A 17,421-nucleotide genomic window follows, 5' to 3' on the forward strand; every position below is an offset into this window, starting at 1 on the left:
CTGAGCTGCCCCTCGGCATGTGGAATCTTCCGGACCAGGGACTGAACCAGTGTCCCCTGGACTGGCAGGCGGAGTCTTTACCACTAGACCAGGGGTGCCCAGGGCTGTGTCTTACTCATCTTTGTATCCTCAGCACCTAGCACCATACTGGGTATCTGAGGTGACGCTAATTCATTTTTCCTTGTATGGAGCGAGAACACAAGGAGAATTAATTACATATGACCTTGACATGCCTAGGCTTTTAAAAAGACTTTTTAGTGCCCCCACCTCTACCCCCCAGTAGATCACAGCCTCTTTCTCTCCTCCGGATTTTGGTCCCTCATCAACATGCTCCTTCCCTGCTCTCATTTGCCAGAGGCTACAAGAGACATGAAATGTTTGCACGAGGCTGCCTCAGGCTGCAGGCAGAAGCCATTCTGATGGGCTCTCATCCGAACAGCCAAGGTTGGTTCTCCCCGTGAAGGCAAAGTTTTGGGTCATAAAGCATCAGGAACATGGGCGCCCTCTTACAGATGGATGCTTTTTGGTGTGGGGTTTACGGGGAATAAACTTGAATCGAGACTAAGTACACTCAACTGCGCTCTGTTGACTTTTCTTTAACCCCTGTCAGATTAACCCCTGTCCCACGTTAATCTGGTAAACTCGATGCTATCCAAACTAGCCTCTGTCAGACCAGCAGCCTCTAATCTTCTGGGCTCCACACAGCTTCCCCGGGGGGCTGCTGGTGTTTTGGCAGACGCTGTGGCTATTCTTTCGTACTTAGGATTCTCTTTTTACCCAGAGCCCTGGAGGCCCCGGAGCTTTGCGATGCAAACTTGAGCCCAGAGCTTCGCCTCCCAGATGGTAATTAATGTTTACACAAAATGACAAGCACAAAATGGAATCTCTTTGAGCCCTGCCAAGCACCCATCATTCCCCTGATCACCCACTCTTACAGTGTTTGAAAATTAATTTGCCTTGAACAAACAGAGGGCTTTCCTCAATTTATTTGTACAGTTTCAGTGACCGAGAAGGAAGGAACTGCAAGACTGAATGTCATCCCTCCATTCGTTCGAGTAATTGAATCTGCTAATGGAACGAACTGGTCTCTGTTTAATCCTTTGAAGAAAAGAGGGAGAGGAGGAAAATGAAGAGAAGTGTGTGTTAGCGAAGGTAGATTGTCTTCAGTCAAACACCATTGGTGTGTACAGTTTTAGAGATGGTACTGGGAGTTCCCCTGAGGTCTAGTGGTTAAGGCCCCACATTCCAATGCAGGGGACATGGGTTCGATCCCTGGTCAGGGAAGTAAGGTCCCACATGCTGTGGGGTGTGGCCAAAAATTAAAAATAAAACACAGATGATACCTAAAACATAGGGAGAGTTCAGAGTATTGGTATATGAATTCAGCAGTCATTTTCGTTTTAATAAGTATATACAAAACATGCACACGTACTTGCTAAGTCTCTTCCGTCATGTCTGATTCTGTGTGACCCTGTGAACTGTAGCCCACCAGGCTCCTCTGTCTATGGAATTCACCAGGCAAGAGTGCTGCAGTGAGTTGTCATCTCCTCCTCCAAGGGATCTTCCCGACCCAGGGATCAAACCTGCGTCTCCTGTGCATTGGCAGGCAGGTTGTTCACCACTAGCGCCAGCTGGGAAGCCTTATACAAAGCTTGCAGTCTTTGCTAAAAAGGAGATTTTGTCTGAGGTCACAGAGTAGACAACAGAAGGTGTGTTTAAAGAATGGATATAGCTGGCAGCTTGAAATAATTGCATGTAGATTTACAGAAATCTGGTGCTTGCCTGTGTTTCTGGGCTGTTTGGGTTGGCCGTTTCCACATTTATTGACGTTCCCCCTTTTAAATTTAAAGTCTGGGTTCCTTTTCTTAATTGGGTACTATCTTCTTTCTGTGTGGTAAGGTTTCTGTGGCTCTTTCATGTGGACAGGTAAGTAGAAAAGCTAACTAGAAGGTAGAATAGAATAATTTAAAAGTGGGCCGTGTGCAGTCCTGATGTGGGGATCAAACATTCAGGAAGATACAGGTGGATGGACGGGTAGGGGCACTGCCTGGTGGCCACTGTCCCACAGGTTTTCGTGAGGCCTTTAAGGCTCATTCATATTTGCTACAATAATGACCTTGTAGTGGGTAAATTAGGGCTTTCTAATCCAGTGTAAGGACTTCCCAGGTGGCCCAGTGGTAAAGAATCCACCTGCCAATGCAGGAGACCCAGGTTCAGTCCCTGGGTCCAGGAGACCCCTGGAGAAGGAAATGTTTACCCACTCCAGTGTTCCTGCCAGGGAAATCCCACGGACAGAGGAGCCTGGCAGGTTACAGTCCATGGGGTTGCAAGAGTGTCAGACATGACTTAGCAACTAAACAGCAACAGCAATCCAGTGTAAAGACCAGAAGAACAGAAACGTGCCTTGGGAGAGTTTTTCTCCTCTTCCTCCCCCTGTTTCCCCTTTCCGCCTCTTCCTTCTCCATCATCAGGGTTCACTATTTCCTTTCTCTTCACATATACCAGTTAGAACCAATTAGAAGCATTGAGAAGTTGATGGAAGGGTAATGCCCTTCATATACGATCCTCATTTCTGATAAAACACACCATCTGTCTTCTGGGTGAAGAGCTTTTTTAAACCTCCATCCTGTAGTTGGGGCAGTTTAAAAAGACTTAAAGTTACTTTCCTTTGATTTCTTGAGATTTATTTAGATAGTGGGGGTATATTTGTCTATGAAGAACTCTTTTTAAAATATAATCCTTTACTTTTCTTCTGCAATAATAATACATATTCTCTATGGAAAATTTGGAAAGTTAAGCACAAATTTAAAAGTTTGAGTCAATGGTTATTTCTAGTTGATGGAATTTGTTGTTGTTCAGTCAGTAAGTCGTGTTCAGTTCTTTGCGACCCCATGGACTGTATACAGCATGCCAAGCTTCCCTGTCCTTCACTATATCCCGAAGTTTGCTCACATTCGTGTCCATTGAGTCGGTGATGCTATCCAACCATCTCATGCTCTGCCGCTCTCTCCTCCTTTTGCCCTCAATCTTTCCCAGCATCAGAGTCTTTTCCAGTGAGTCAGCTCTTTGCATCAGATGGCCAAAGTATTTGAGCTTCAGCTTCAGCATCAGTTCTTCCAATGGATACTCAGGGCTGATTTCCTTGAGGATTGACTGGTTTGATTTCCTTGCTGCCCAAGGGGCTCTCAAGAGGCATCTTAATGCATATCTTTCTAATCTCTTTTGGTGTGTATATGTATGGATTTATGCAGATAATAGGGATAATAGTTTCCTTTATTTTACTTAATAGTAATTTTGTTTTGAAATATTTTCCATGAAATTCAATCTTTTTCTATAGTAGTTTTGGAAGCATTGATCACTTACTTTGTGCTGTATGCTGTGAAAAGCACATGCCATGACTTTTAGCTTCCACAGCAGGCCTTTCAGGTAGTTTTTACATTTCTGCAGAAAGTTATTAGAATTCTGGAAACAGAGCAGCCCGGCACAGGAACATAATACATCAAATCTCATCCTCGCCCACACCCAGCGCCCTCTTTGTATAAGAAATATTTTATAGCACACTCATTGTTTAATTTCTGGAGCAAAATGTTTGGTTTATCTATACACTATGTTTATCATTTTAAAATGTATATAAAGCCTTTAAGGAAATGTAAAGGAGAAACAAATAGAAAGTATCTTACAATAACATAGTGTGTTTTAAGTACATACATGCCTGTTTACATTAGAAAGCAACGAAAGGTCAGAGGCTGAATCTGTACATAGAGATACGACTATCGTGGTAATTCCAACGGCAGGAGCAACCTCACCATTGATGTCATGATCTTCCCAAGTGAGAAACAACTCCACCACAAGACCTACACAGCAGACTAACAGCATGCAGTTGTTGCGTTCCTCGAGACCCCAGTGTGTATTAAAACCATGCAAAAAATGATTTTGTCTTTTCTTTGCAGACAGGGTCTAGGTTTTTCAGCTGCACAGATGTTCAGTGGGACTTTAGAAAGTGAACCAAGATACTGTGTGGGGTTTACCTTCATACCATGAAACACCTCATCTCTCTGAGAGTCACTGATTCCCTCCAGTCTCTGTAGCAGACACATACACTCCAGCGAACTTGGAAAACCCCTCAAGGGGTGGTCTCTTCGAAGACTTGCCTCTTCCGTGGCTTACCCTTTAACTTCTCTCTCTCTCTCCCCCTCTCCACCCCCATTTATTTATTTATTATTTTCTGCATCATAAAACACCCTTGAACACAGATTCTCAAAGCATTTGGGGGGCTGTGCTCCTGAAAGTTGAGAGCCCTCTAATTTGCGTGTCAGGTCTGTTCCCAGTGCTGTATGATTTTTGTTATTTTTTAGATACTGTTTATTCATTTAGTTCTGTATTTGGCTGCATCGGGTCTTAGGCGCATCACGTGGGATCTTTCAGTGCGGTGACTAGACTCTCTAGTTGTGACACGAACAGAGAGCACGGGCTTAGTTGCTCCGGGGTATGGGTGATCTTAGTTCCCCCGACCAGGGATCGAACCAGCATCCCCTATATATTGCAAGGCTGATTTCTAACAATCAGACCATTTGGGAAGTCCCATGGTTTTTTGTTTTTTTTTTACTGTCAAGGGAATTCTTTTTTATTTTCTCATCACTATTGCTGCTGTGTAGAAAAGCAACAGATGTTTGTGGTTTTTCTTTGTTCAGATACCTTACTGAGCTCTCTTATTAATTCTCATATTTTTTTGGCTGGCTGGCTGTTTCCCAACTCGATCATTATATTTTTTGTAAATAATAGTTTTGCCCATTCCTTTGGTTGTAAGTTTGCTATTGATTTTCAGTTAAACATCCGGGATTATTTGTTTCTTATAGGTTTAGTCCACACTGTCTATGGTACCTTTTCTTTGGTTGAAGGGGTGTTGATATGGAGTCATTTTTCAATTTACTTTTATGATTGGGTTGCTTTTAAGTCAATTTTTGTAATTTGTGTTTTTCATAAAATCCATTTTATGTTAATTATTAGCATAAATGTATGCACTGTATTTTCTTATTTTATATAAAAGATACTCTCCATGCCATGTCATACCACTCTTCAAATCCCCAATTTTATTTGCTTTTTTTTCCTTTGCTCAGACTGTTTTTAAACATAAGACCAATTTTAAAATTTTTAATAGGTTACATGATCACATGATTCAAAAACTTAAATATGCATGTATGTAGGCAGTCAAATATCTCTCCCTCCCCCCATTCCCTGTCTCCCCAGTTCTTACTCCTCCCCAGGCCCCTAAGCAGGTATGTTCTCTAGATCTGTGCAATGTCGTGTCCGACTTCATTTCCCCATGGACTGCAGCCACCCTCCCAGGCTCCTCTGTCCATGGGATTCTCCAGGCAAGAATACTAGAGTGGGTTGCCATTTCCTTCTCCACCCTAAGCAGGTAATCCAAGGCTATTGGTTTCTTGGATATTCTTCCAGAGCTTCTTTAGATATAAAGTAAAAATGAATATATATTATTTTTTCTTCATTTTTCATAAAAGTTAGGGTATGCTCTACATTGTACAAATGTAGCCCCTCATTGGAGAAGGCAATGGAACCCCACTCCAGTACTCTTGTCTGGAAAATCCCATGGATGGAGGAACCTGGTAGGCTGCAGTCTATGGGGTCACTGAGGGTCGGACACGACTGAGCGACTTCACTTTCACTTTTCACTTTCCTGCATTGGAGAAGGAAATGGCAACCCACTCCAGTGTTCTTGCCTGGAGAATCCCAGGGACGGGGGAGCCTGGTGGGCTGCCGTCTATGGGGTCGCACAGAGTCGGACACGACTAAAGTGACTTAGCAGCAGCCCCTCATTGATTTGTGCAATTGCAGTGGTTCCACTGTACAGATGTATCAAATTTACATGTAACCCTAATGATTACATTTGAGTTGTTTCCAAACATGTGATTCACATCCTGATACTGTTTCACTGAGTCTGTAGACCAAATTGTTATTTGCCAGGTCAAAGGAACTCCTTAGTTTTTTGGGTAAATGTTGCCACATCGCCCTCCACAAAGATGACAGGGTTTATATTCAACTAGTAAACTAAAATGGCAACCCACTCCAGTGTTCTTGCCTTGAGAATCCCAGGGACGGTGGAGCCTGGTGGGCTGCCATCTATGGGGTGGCACAGAGTCGGACACTCGACTGAAGCGGCTTAGGAGGAGGAGTAAACTAAAAGAGAGCCCATTTTCCCCAGAGAATTTGTATCTGAGTTGTAGCCAGCTCAAGCACATTTTTCCTACTCTACCCTTAAGTTTAAAAAAATAAATTTATTGTACTTGAGTCAAGTTTGTTGAGATATAATTTACACGCAGTACATTCAGCCTTTTTACTGTACAGTGTAATTCAAATTTGCATATCCTTTATTGTAAGCATATTGTTATTTTTACAAACACAAAGAGAAATTCTAAAACCCCCCCAAATGGAATAAGACTTCTAAATAAGACTAGTCAATTTGCACACGTTCTTATTTCTTTCAGCCTCAGCACATTTCATCTTTTGGTAAATTCAGAGCACACTGAGCAATATCCCTCCCCAACCCCACCCCCACCCCCCAAAAAAAAAACCTTTTTCTTTTTTTATGTGTTCTTGCCAGTTTTGGAGAAGCTCAGTAAGATAAATGGACTGTCAGGATGAAAGAGCTTAACTGGGAAGATGCATTTACTAAATAATTGAAAGGAAGAGGAAATGCATTACCAATTAGCCACAAAAATGCATGATGCCTAATCCATGCCTCACGGATCCATGTAAATGGTGGTCGTAAAACTTTCAGCCCCATAGTTCTTACCAGCCTTCTAACCTGCCTTGCTCATAGCCTGCAGCACCCTCACTGATGGATTGATGATAGCTTTCAGATTGAGCCGAAGGGCCGTCTTCCAGCAACCCTCTCTAGCTTTCCTGGTCCCTTTTCACTATCTGGCTATACTTAAAACATTGTAACCGAATCCTGGATTCATCATTACCTGCTTTGTTTCAGGGTATTTTGCTTCTTAGGAGGCAGCATTGTGTAAATCAGAGAAGAGGTACTTGGTGGTGGCAGAGTTGGGACTAGAACTCTGCCATCTGGTTTATTAAACAACAAGCAAGTTCCTTAACTTCTCTGGGCTTATCCCCCATCTAGTCAGAGGGTTAGATAACACCCCTGCTACTCACAGAACAGTCCAGGCATCAGCATCACCCAGGAAATTCTCAGGAAGGTGGACTCTGGAGCCACACTCACCACCCACCCCCACAAGCCGCTGAACCTGCATTTGAATCCGATCTTCAGGGGATTCCTATGCACATTAAAGTTTGAGAAGTGCTGGGATGGTCCAGATTCTGGTCTTCTTCCAAAATTCTGTGCCTCTTGACTCCCCAAGTCATTCCTCATAGATGGTTCCCTACAAATGTGCAGAGTTTTCTAGAAAGGTTTTGGTCTTGCCTTTGTGCCTCATTGAATACCACGGATGGCGACGATGCCAAGTCTCGGCACCACTCCTGACTCCAGCTGGGTTTGGATTGGTCCTCAGACAGTGGGACAGCAGAGGGAAGAACCACCTCAGTTTGCCTTTATGGGGCCTTGGGAATCGAGCCCAAGCCCGCACGGTGCCTCCTGCAGACTCAGCTATGTTGTCCAAATTCTATAGGCTCATCGATTAAAGAACAAGAGATAAATATAGTCAAGCTAGATGGATAAAATGCTTATCTGTGTGTTTCTGTTGTACTTCCTTACTGGCCTAAGTAAACTGAAGTAATAACCTCTGGGTGGTGTCCCAAATTTTCTTTTATGTCTGAGAGAAACTTTAGACCTTGATTTTTAGAGGGAGGGCATGAATTTGAATGTAACCTAACAAGATGGAAAAGATTTATGTATGTATTTGTCACTATCCTCATCCAGCGGGGCTTCCCAGGCGGCTCAATGGTAGTCTGCCTGCAATGCAGGAGACCCGGGTTCGATTCCTGGGTCAGGAAGACACCCTGGAGAAGGAAATGGCAACCCACTCCGGTATCCTTGCCTGGGAAATCCCATGGACAGAGGAACCTGGCGGGCTACAGTCCATGGAGTCGCAAACAGTCGGAACGACTGAGCAACTCAACAGCCAACATCCTTGTCCAGAGAGAACAGAGCAGCACAAAAAGATGGGAATATATTCCATTTTGTATGTTTGCCATATTTGTCACAAAAGCATCACAGTCCTCAGCTGTCAGGACAGGAAGAGTCCCTACTTATGCACATAGGACCTCATGGAGGAGGTTCTCTTATTTCATCCTCTTAGGATTTCCCGGGTGTTAGTGCTTTCTGCCTCGGGCCTGACTAACCAGCCTGCAGTGTGTGAAGCCTGAGGTTTTCAGTGAACTTGTATGATTGCTTGCTATGGAAAATATTGTGAAAATGATAGAAAAAGCAGTGAAAAAGCAGCGGCACCAAAATCCTTAGATCTGGGTGTCTGCAGATGAAGGGTCTTCCTCTGTGATATGGGAGTTCTTATGGCTGAAGGGGCTCTGTGTCCACATCAGGAACTTCCTGTTCTTTCTTAGCCCTCAGGTTCTGGAAATTCATAACACATCAGCTTTTCATAAGCAAAGATCTGCCCAGGAAAGTTCTGAAGACAGCACTGGAAAAAAATGTGTGTGCGTAGGATGGCTGAAGTCTAGAGTTCCTTTTCACCAGATCCATCCGATGCTTTATCCTTTCGTGCCTGAATTGCGTGAAGAGGGGTCTTTCTTGGCAGCCTGTTAGTGTAGTTGTTCCATGCTGGTCTGCGGGACTCGAGGATAGCTGAGTGCATAATGGCTAACCACGTGGTTTGTTTATAAGCCCACCATTTGTTTCTGCTTTTGTGCATGTTACAAATTTGATCTGTTTTACCAAAAGAAGACTGAAAATAATGGCTTGCTTTGATGCAAATTTCAGGGAAGAAAACATGACACGTGTATACACCCAGTAGGACATCAACAGACATTAGTGGTATTCTCATTCCCAGTGAGCACACCATGCATTGTTCACACTTGGTAACAGGGAGATGTGAAGAGAAAGGTCATGCCCAAAGGAATCATTTAGGAGTACCTGAAATACACCCTCATTTTAGAGAATGTTGTGATCTATTCTCTTCCTGTTTTTAAGCTTTGCAATAATAGAAAAGGATGGGTTTGTTTTTTTTAAGTGCAAAAATGTGGGGAAGATAATCCTTCCCCTGCCCACCCCCCATCCCCCCCTGCCCCCAACCACCAAGATGTGCATGATCAGTCATGATCAACTGTCTGAAACCCTATAGACTGCAGCCCGCCAGGCTCCTCTGTCCATGGGATTGTCCAGGCAAGAATACTGGAGTGGGTTACCATGCCCTCCTCCAGGGGATCTTCCAACCCAGGGATCCAACCTGCACTTCCTGCATTGGCAGGTGGATTCTTTACCATAGAGCCATCTCTATATGCAATGCCTTATTTGTGTCTCATTATTCTGTTAGAGAATTGTATGGAGTTTGACTTATGGGGTCATCAGGGTACCCATATACTAGATATGGCATGGGTCTTTTGAACTTTGGAGGGAAGTACATCATTTCAATTCATACAGGAGCATGTGTTGTCTAGGTGTCATTAGTTACTGTAGAATTTTACTTACATTTCCCATCCCACTTGGTCTCAAGGTCCAGATTCACCTGGCTAAGGACCCCTCCTGTGGTCCAGAGGGATTTCTTTAAAAACTCAAGCCTGCATGGTTGACGGTCAGTTGGTCCAAATTCATGTTTGTTCCTTCGATCTCAAACGGTTGGATCCTCAGTGAGCCTTAGGAGGCCTGACCTTTGACCAGGCATTTAGTGGTTGCTCAGCAGAAAAGTCTCCAAATGTCAAGCGTGCTTCATCAGTCAGAATGCAAAGGGGAGAGGAGGCAAGGCGGAGAAGAAACGTCTGCCGGGCTAAATAACGTTTGCTTCATGTACTACTGAAAACACTTCTCCTTTGTATAGCCAAGAACTGTGTTTGGGGACTTGCCTGGTGGTCCAGTGGCTCAGAGTCCGAGCTCCCTATGCAGGGGGCCCAGATTCGATCCTTGGTCAGGGAACTAGATCCCACATACCACAAGTAAAGATTGCAGGGGCAGCAACGAAGACCCAGCACAGCCAAATAAATAATTTTTTTTTAAGAACTGTATTTGTTTTAAAAGGGGTGAATCGATTTGTTGTCTACTGTTTGTGGATTTCACTGCATAATCTTGCTTTGTCAAGATTAAGGGAAACATTTATTTGCAGACTCTGATGGCTTCATCCACTCTCTGGAAGGCAGCCTTATCTGACTGGTGGACCTTTCTGGGACCTGACCGATCGTGTCGTTGGGCACAGGTGACCCAGTTCGGGGTCAGCTTCGCTCACTCACCGTCTGCCTCGCTCTTCTCTCCGCTCTCCCGCACAGATCCCGAGCTCGGCGTCGGCGCGCTACCCCACCACGACGGCCACGATGCGGGGCCCATTGTCCCCAAGGTATCTGGTCTAGAGCGGAGCCAGGAGAAGAGCCAGGACTGCGGCAAAGAGCCCCTGTTCGAGCCCGTGGTGCTGAAGGACGCGCGCCCTCAGGTCCCGCCGCCGCCACCCCAGCCCCAGGCGGAGCCCCCGCCCCGAGCGCCGTCTCCGGACCCCGCGTCGGGGCCACGCGCCGAGCCCCGCCGCCGCCCGCGCCCGGTGCACAGCCGCCGCCTGCGCCCCCGGAGGCCCAGCCGCAGCCCGCGCCGCCGCAGGCACCCCGGCCGCCCCGGCCACAGTCCCCGGGGCCGCTGCCGCCCCAGGTCCTCCCGCCCGCACAGGCCCACCCCTCTGCCCAGAGCCTCCCCCAGCCGCTGTCCGCCTATAACAGCAGCAGCCTGAGCCTCAACAGCCTCAGGTGAGCCGCCCCCCGCCCAGCATCGGTCATCTTCGGTGGGACGGACAGGTGGCGGTGGGCGCGGGGGCTCCCATGGGGACCAGGGTTCCCGTTGGAATCTCTGTCAACGTGTTCTCAGCCAGGCAGGCACGGAAGACAGGGAAGGGGTCTGAGGCTCAGGGAGACAGGGTCTCTGGGGAGAAGATGGGGTGGGATTGGGTTGAGGATCGGCTGGGTGGTAAGGACATGGTGGAGACCTCAACTATCTGCGGAGGCTCCTGAGAGTGACTGCAGGGAGGAGAAGGCTCAAGGAAGAGAGAGTCCAAGGCGCTGTGCCTGGGACCCACCACTGGTTCCCGGGTTGGAGGCAGGGAAGGGAAACCAGGGGAGATTCCCGAAATGTTAAGGGAGTCTTAGAAGGGAAGCCGTTTCCCTCCCTGTCAACATCTCCCTGCAACTCCTGGCGGGGCGGGAGCATGCAGACCAAGGAGTGATCTGGTTCAAGGAGTTTCCATGGTGACTTCCGCCAGGTGGGTCACAGAGATACAGGAGAAAGATGCTGGGTTGAGGAAAAGGGAGGCGTTCCTCCATGGGGAGCCAGGCCTCTTGTGTCTTGTCTTTGTCAGATTATAGAGGGAAGGTTGACAAGCAGCACAAGGAGCCCTGCAAAGAAAAGGGAGGTGGAGACCCGGGCACAGGGCCCGGCGTCGCCCACCCGCACCTGTCCCGGGGGCTGTTGTTCTAAGTGCTCACGCTTCATGGCTTCGGTAGTGTTTTCCTTGTGACAGCCTGGTGACTGGGGTTGAGGGCCCTGCTCTTTCCTGTCTGTGACAGCGGAAGGAAGCTGCCTCCGCGGGGCCAGGCCCATCTTTTGTGGCCTCCAGTCCGTGGAGGTGACGGGGCACCCGAGTTCCCTGGTTCCCCCTACCCTGTGCTTCTTCACAGAAGACGGAGCAGACAGACCTGGCGAGCCCAGGTCACCAGCTTGTTCGTTTCCATTGGCGTGACCCCTGTAGGAAGAGTGGCTGGCACAGGGTATGAGGGGCAGCTCTCTGGACAGGGCGATGGGGGGCAGCTTGAAGCAGGAGTTGCTGTTCACTGTGCCCACAGCTGTGGGGCTGGTTTAGAGGAACTGCGATTTCAGCAGAGGCTCTGTGCACAGGGTGGGGACCTGCGAAGACGAAGAAGCGAGAGCAAAAGTGTTACATGGCTCTGTTTGGCTTTGTTTTGTTTTTAAGAAAGTTGATTACTGACCCCTTTTTTCCCTTTCTTTCCTTTTTTTTTTTTGGTGTTCCAACAGCAGTAGCAGAAGCAGCACTCCAGCGAAGACTCAGCCCGCCCCCCCGCACATCTCCCACCACCCCTCGGCCTCCCCGTTCCCCCTGTCACTGCCCAACCACAGCCCCCTGCACAGCTTCACGCCCACCCTCCAGCCCCCCGCACACTCACATCACCCCAATATGTTTGCCCCTCCCACTGCTTTGCCTCCTCCACCACCTCTGACATCTGGGAGTCTGCAGGTGCCCGGACACCCGGCCGGGAGCACTTACTCAGGTAGGAGGGAAGAGCTGGTCTGGCTTCTCCGTGCTCCCCCTCTCCCTTCCCAAGGCCTCACTCCCTGTCTGTTGTCCCTGATGATTAGGTTTGAGCCACTCACCATGGTCCGCTTTATAGTATGTCTTCTTCCTCCATTCCCCAGTGGGCTGAGAGTCTGCAGAAAATGTACCAACAGCCCCCATCCCAGCCTGTCACGATCCAGGGGATTCTGCCAGATAGAACTTTGTAGTCATGAGGCTTTTCTGACCAGGTCTGCCTGCTGAGCAGTAAAGCACAGGTTGTCTGGGCCCTATGGGCATGACAAAAGCTCTCCATACCCCATGTCTGTTTCAGGCCAGGATCTTAAGTCACATCGTGGCTTAAGGGATTTGTTTTAGTCAAACAAGGGCTTCCCTGGTGGCTCAGATGGTAAAGAATCTGCCTGCAGTGTGGGAGACCTGAGTTCGATCCCTGGGTCGGGAAGATCCCCTGAAGACGGGAATGGCAACTCACTCCAGTATTCTTGCCTGGAGAATCCGATGGACAGAAGAACCTGGCAGGGTCACAGAGTCGGGTACAACTGAGCAACTAACAATTAAATGAGGCCTTCTACCTTGGGTGGAGAAAATGCACTTTTTGAGGCAACATATCCCAGATTTTTAAAGGCACACTTAGGGTTAGGTATTGGGTTCTTTGCTCCTCACCTGTATTAATTGAGCCAAGTATCCCAACTCTGGGTCCATTGTGGCCAAGCTTTGCCACCAGTACAGAGCTGTAGAGCAGAGGTTTATCCTTGGAAGAGGGCATGAAGGCTCTGCTTTATTGACTTTTAAGCGCTTAAAAATGTTCATTTCTTTAACCCTCAAAACAAACCCACAGCACAGGCAATGTGTTGTCCCCATTCGACAGATGAGGACACAGACACAGATGGTGATGGGCAGTGCCCTGGGTCACTCAGCTACCCTGAGAAGAGCTGAGACTTGACCTCTGGCCACTCAGCCTGGACCCTGTGTGCCCACGGCGCTGGTGGACCCCTCGTCCCTGAAAGCCTGCACAGAGAACAGTCAGGCTGTTGCCTGGGCCTTAGCCTCCTCTGTCTGCCTGGCGGTCCCTTTCCTCAAGGGCCCAGCCCCCATGTCCCGGCCCGGAGCCCTCCATAGTGAGCTCCTCGGATGTCCTGCTCTGGAGGAAATGACCGGCCCCGGAAAAGGTGTCACCGTCTGCCTCTTCTTCTTTTCCAGAGCAAGACATCTTGCGCCAGGAACTGAACACGCGTTTTTTGGCCTCTCAGAGTGCTGACCGCGGGGCCTCCCTGGGCCCCCCGCCCTACCTGCGGACCGAGTTCCACCAGCACCAGCACCAGCATCAGCACACGCACCAGCACACGCACCAGCACACCTTCACGCCCTTCCCCCACGCGCTCCCGCCCACCGCCATCATGCCGACGCCAGCACCGCCCATGGTGCGTACCCCGGGCAGAAATGTGAGGATAAGTAGAGCGCGACGCTCTTTGTACGCAGCCCCGTAGGGCCGTCTGGGCACAGCAGATTGGCGGGGGGGCCCCCTTGCCCTTGCTCGTCTCTGGGATATGCCGGCTCCAGGTGGCACTGACCCAGGGCCTGAAGTAGGAGCTCTTTTCTGACCCGTTATTCTTAACGCTGTGGGTGGATTATATTCCAGATGCTCCCCAAGGCGGTCACGTCCAGTGTGTCGGTAGTTCTTACGGGTGATTTTGGTTTTTTGAGATATCTTGGGGAATTACCACCAGATCTAAAAATGTATCTGCCGGTGTTTTGCGCTAGCAAATAAATGCTCACAGAATCCTAGGAAGTCTGGAAGGGAGAGCGCCGGTGGGAGACTTGGACGGCCCGGGATTCCCCCATCCACTCTCTCTCGGATGGTTTTCTAAACCCGCTTTGTCGAAAGTGTTATTTCTTGCATCTCGTGAGACAGCGCCCCCTGTCTGCTGCTGTGCTGTCAGCAAGCGGTCCAAACAGCCCGGTGGTGAGGGACCACTGGCTGTGACATGGTCTTGGCCTTGGCTTGGGACTAACGTGCCGGGGGTTGCGTGGGAGCCAGTTAGGGTTGATTTTTAACTTAGGAGCTGTAAGGAACAGCACCACACTATGATGCTGACTAGTCTGAGATGGATGCGTGCCCAAACAGTGACGATTAGAGTTTTACTTATTTATTTTTAATATTTCAGGAAATACTTGACTGAAGGCAATCAGTACAGGCACTGTGAGGATTTGAATGCCGTGATTCACTAAACTTTACATCCTCTCTTCCCTCCCCTCTCCCCCATTTTGTTCAACTTAGTTTCTTTAAAATACGTATTTCAAAGTTTATTTTATAAACCTTACTTAGGAGAATGTTAGCAGTGAGGCCTTGGGACCAAAAATTTTTCCTCGGAGAAATCCTGCATCTATTATTTTGGATGAACTCGACTTTTCCACAGTTATATTTTTAAGGACCTGTTTATCTGGGGAAGGAGTTTATACCGGTCTGAGTGAGACGTTTCACAAACAAGTTAAATCTAACTGATGGGAGTTACAGCACAGGATGAGGACATTATTTAGAAGAAATGATGGTATATACTCTTTCCTGCTTGAAAGAAACATTGTAAGGCCAGGCCAGAATTGCTTTGTACTCGGTAGGGGGCGGGGGGTGGGCGGGGGTTGGCGGTAATTGTTGCTGGTGTTCAGTTGCTAAGTGACACCTTGCAACCCTTGGACTGCAGCACACCAGGCCTCGTGGGTACACTACCACGAGGGGGTAATGTAAAAACAGCTGAGTGTACCATTCTGCCAAAGTGAAGATGAAGACAGAGGGAATTCTCTGGATAAATCAGACCCAGTGCTCACTTCTCTCTGATTTATCTGAACAACTGCCTCCTCTCTCTAGTTCAGACGCTTGGTTCCTGCCCGTCTCTAAATAAAGCCTAGAAAGAAAGCCGCTCTAGTGTAGTCACAGCCTGCAATGCTCTGAATGGGTTTCACTTTGACTTTCCATTCCTGTTGATTTCTGGTCAGAGACTCAGGAGCTCTGAATGATTTCGCGTACACTGAGATCATGGAGTCTGATGCCTACCTGACAACAGAGAGGCTTCCTTGGGGCCCTCTCTGCTGAAGCAGTGACTAGAAATGTAGTTCCTCTAAGTAACTAGCTTTTGCTTTGATCCCTTTGCAGTTTGACAAATACCCTACAAAAGTTGACCCATTCTACCGGCACAGTGTGAGTTACCATGCTACCCATTCAATGTAGCCGCTTTTCCATGTCCATGCTCTCGCCACCGATCAGTCAATGACTCGCAGCCTTCCTTAACCATCTTTGCAAGAACTCCCATTGCTCCTCGTCACTTCGGATGCTTGCTTTTGTGACGTTTGCTTTTGGTAAAGATGCAGTATCATCTTCTGAATCAAAAGGTCATGAGCCGTTCCTAAGACTTTAAAGTCCTGCCAAGTGGGGCATCTGCTTTGTTGGAGGTGTTAGAGTTTTAGGAGCCTCTGAAATCACAGATTTCAGTCCTCAGTAGAGATGTTATTAACACACAGAGTTCCCAGAGTTCATCTTGAATTATGTCTTCCAAAGAAAGTAGCGTATTCTTTTGACTCATGACTTAAAGAAGCAGATTTTCATTTCTTCTAGACCATTGATCCCTCTTCCACGTGGCTGGCATTATTTTCCTGAGCTCGTGCCAAGTCGTTAAAAATATCATTTAAATGAAAGAAGATCTTATATGCATGATTTTTCTTCTCTTTAAACTCATTCTTTGTTCTTTAATAAAAGTTGTTTCATGCAATTTTAAGAGAACGTTCTGGAACCTAAATTGGCGCCAACTGAAGTTACATGTTCAGTTACTTATGAGGGCTTCTTCTATAACAGAAACTGAATATCTTACCATGATATTTTGATTATGGAGTGTATACTGCATCATTTTTACCTGAAGTTTTGCAAGTTTCTTTGCTTAATGGTTTATATATATTTTTTTTAATGAAACTGGAAAGAAAGACGTTTAATAACTGCTCGTAGCCATGTCGATTCACCATCTTAAACTATTTTTGTTCTCATTTTTGGATAGTGTTACCTTGTGGTTCAAGTGGAGGACCACTTAATAGATCAGCCAACCCTGTGAATTCATTCATACTTTGAACTAGATCATTAGACACTGTGTCAGTCCTAAACTGAGGAATTAGCTGAGAAGTCCAGGCTAGACAGTATTAGAAATCAACTAAGAACTGGTTATGGAGAGACATTCGGAAATGGCTCAAGGGGAGTCTCTATAGAAAGGGATGAGGAAAGGCTATCTAAGTGCCTGGGTTCCCCGAGTGTTCAACACTGCTCTGCTCAGAATTATGACATAAAAGCATTTTTATAAATGGACATGCAAAATCCAGTAGAGCCATGGGTTTTCTCTTTGCATCTATTTCATGAATGGTACCACCCTTAATATAACAGCCAGATTTCTGCCCTTTGTCTGTATTTGCTAAATTAAATTAAGGACCAGCTAACAAAATCATCTTCAGAGAAAGTTTAGCTGCTGTACTGGTAGCTCAGTTTACTTCCTTGGACACCATGCAGTGTCTTGGCATGAACATGTTCCACAGAGAGCCCTAGATGTAAGCTGGAGAATAAACCTGCAGGCCTGAGTTTTTTGGAAGGTTCCTGTATTATTACTCAAGTACTTCAGATTTTTACTCGAGGGGTGGAATCCTCTATTCAAAGAGGATCAGAAAAGGAAAATGGTGAGAAGATCCAATTTTTAAATTGAAAACATTAAAGGGAAAATACCCACTTGGAGGCAGAGTAATAGAAATTTGAGTGTTTTAGTGTGATGTATTTAATTACTCTGCTTCACACAGTGTACTGGGAGAGAGTTATTTCATATTATTAGTTATAGTGGATAATATATGAAGTGCTTAGTCGCCCCTGCTTTGGAGATTAGGATGTTACAAAGGGGAGTTAAGATACAATACACTCAAGTATCTAAAACACAATTTTAGACTTAAAAGTAGTTTTAAATGAGGG

At 47.0% G+C, this 17,421-nt stretch overlaps 1 protein-coding gene across 1 annotated transcript in view; it reads left to right on the forward strand.

Annotated features, from left to right (window-relative positions):
* AUTS2 (activator of transcription and developmental regulator AUTS2) overlaps positions 1–17,421 on the forward strand; it is a 1,212,191-nt gene that overhangs the window by 1,171,189 nt on the left and 23,581 nt on the right. Inside the window, 5 exon segments of the mRNA XM_070363017.1 lie at positions 10,414–10,635; positions 10,638–10,878; positions 12,158–12,411; positions 13,635–13,855; positions 15,583–15,627. Coding sequence (XP_070219118.1) covers positions 10,414–10,635; positions 10,638–10,878; positions 12,158–12,411; positions 13,635–13,855; positions 15,583–15,627 — 983 coding nt within the window.

Source organism: Bos mutus, chromosome 25 (genome assembly GCF_027580195.1).
Source record: "Bos mutus isolate GX-2022 chromosome 25, NWIPB_WYAK_1.1, whole genome shotgun sequence".
Classification (NCBI taxonomy): Eukaryota; Metazoa; Chordata; class Mammalia; order Artiodactyla; family Bovidae; genus Bos; species Bos mutus.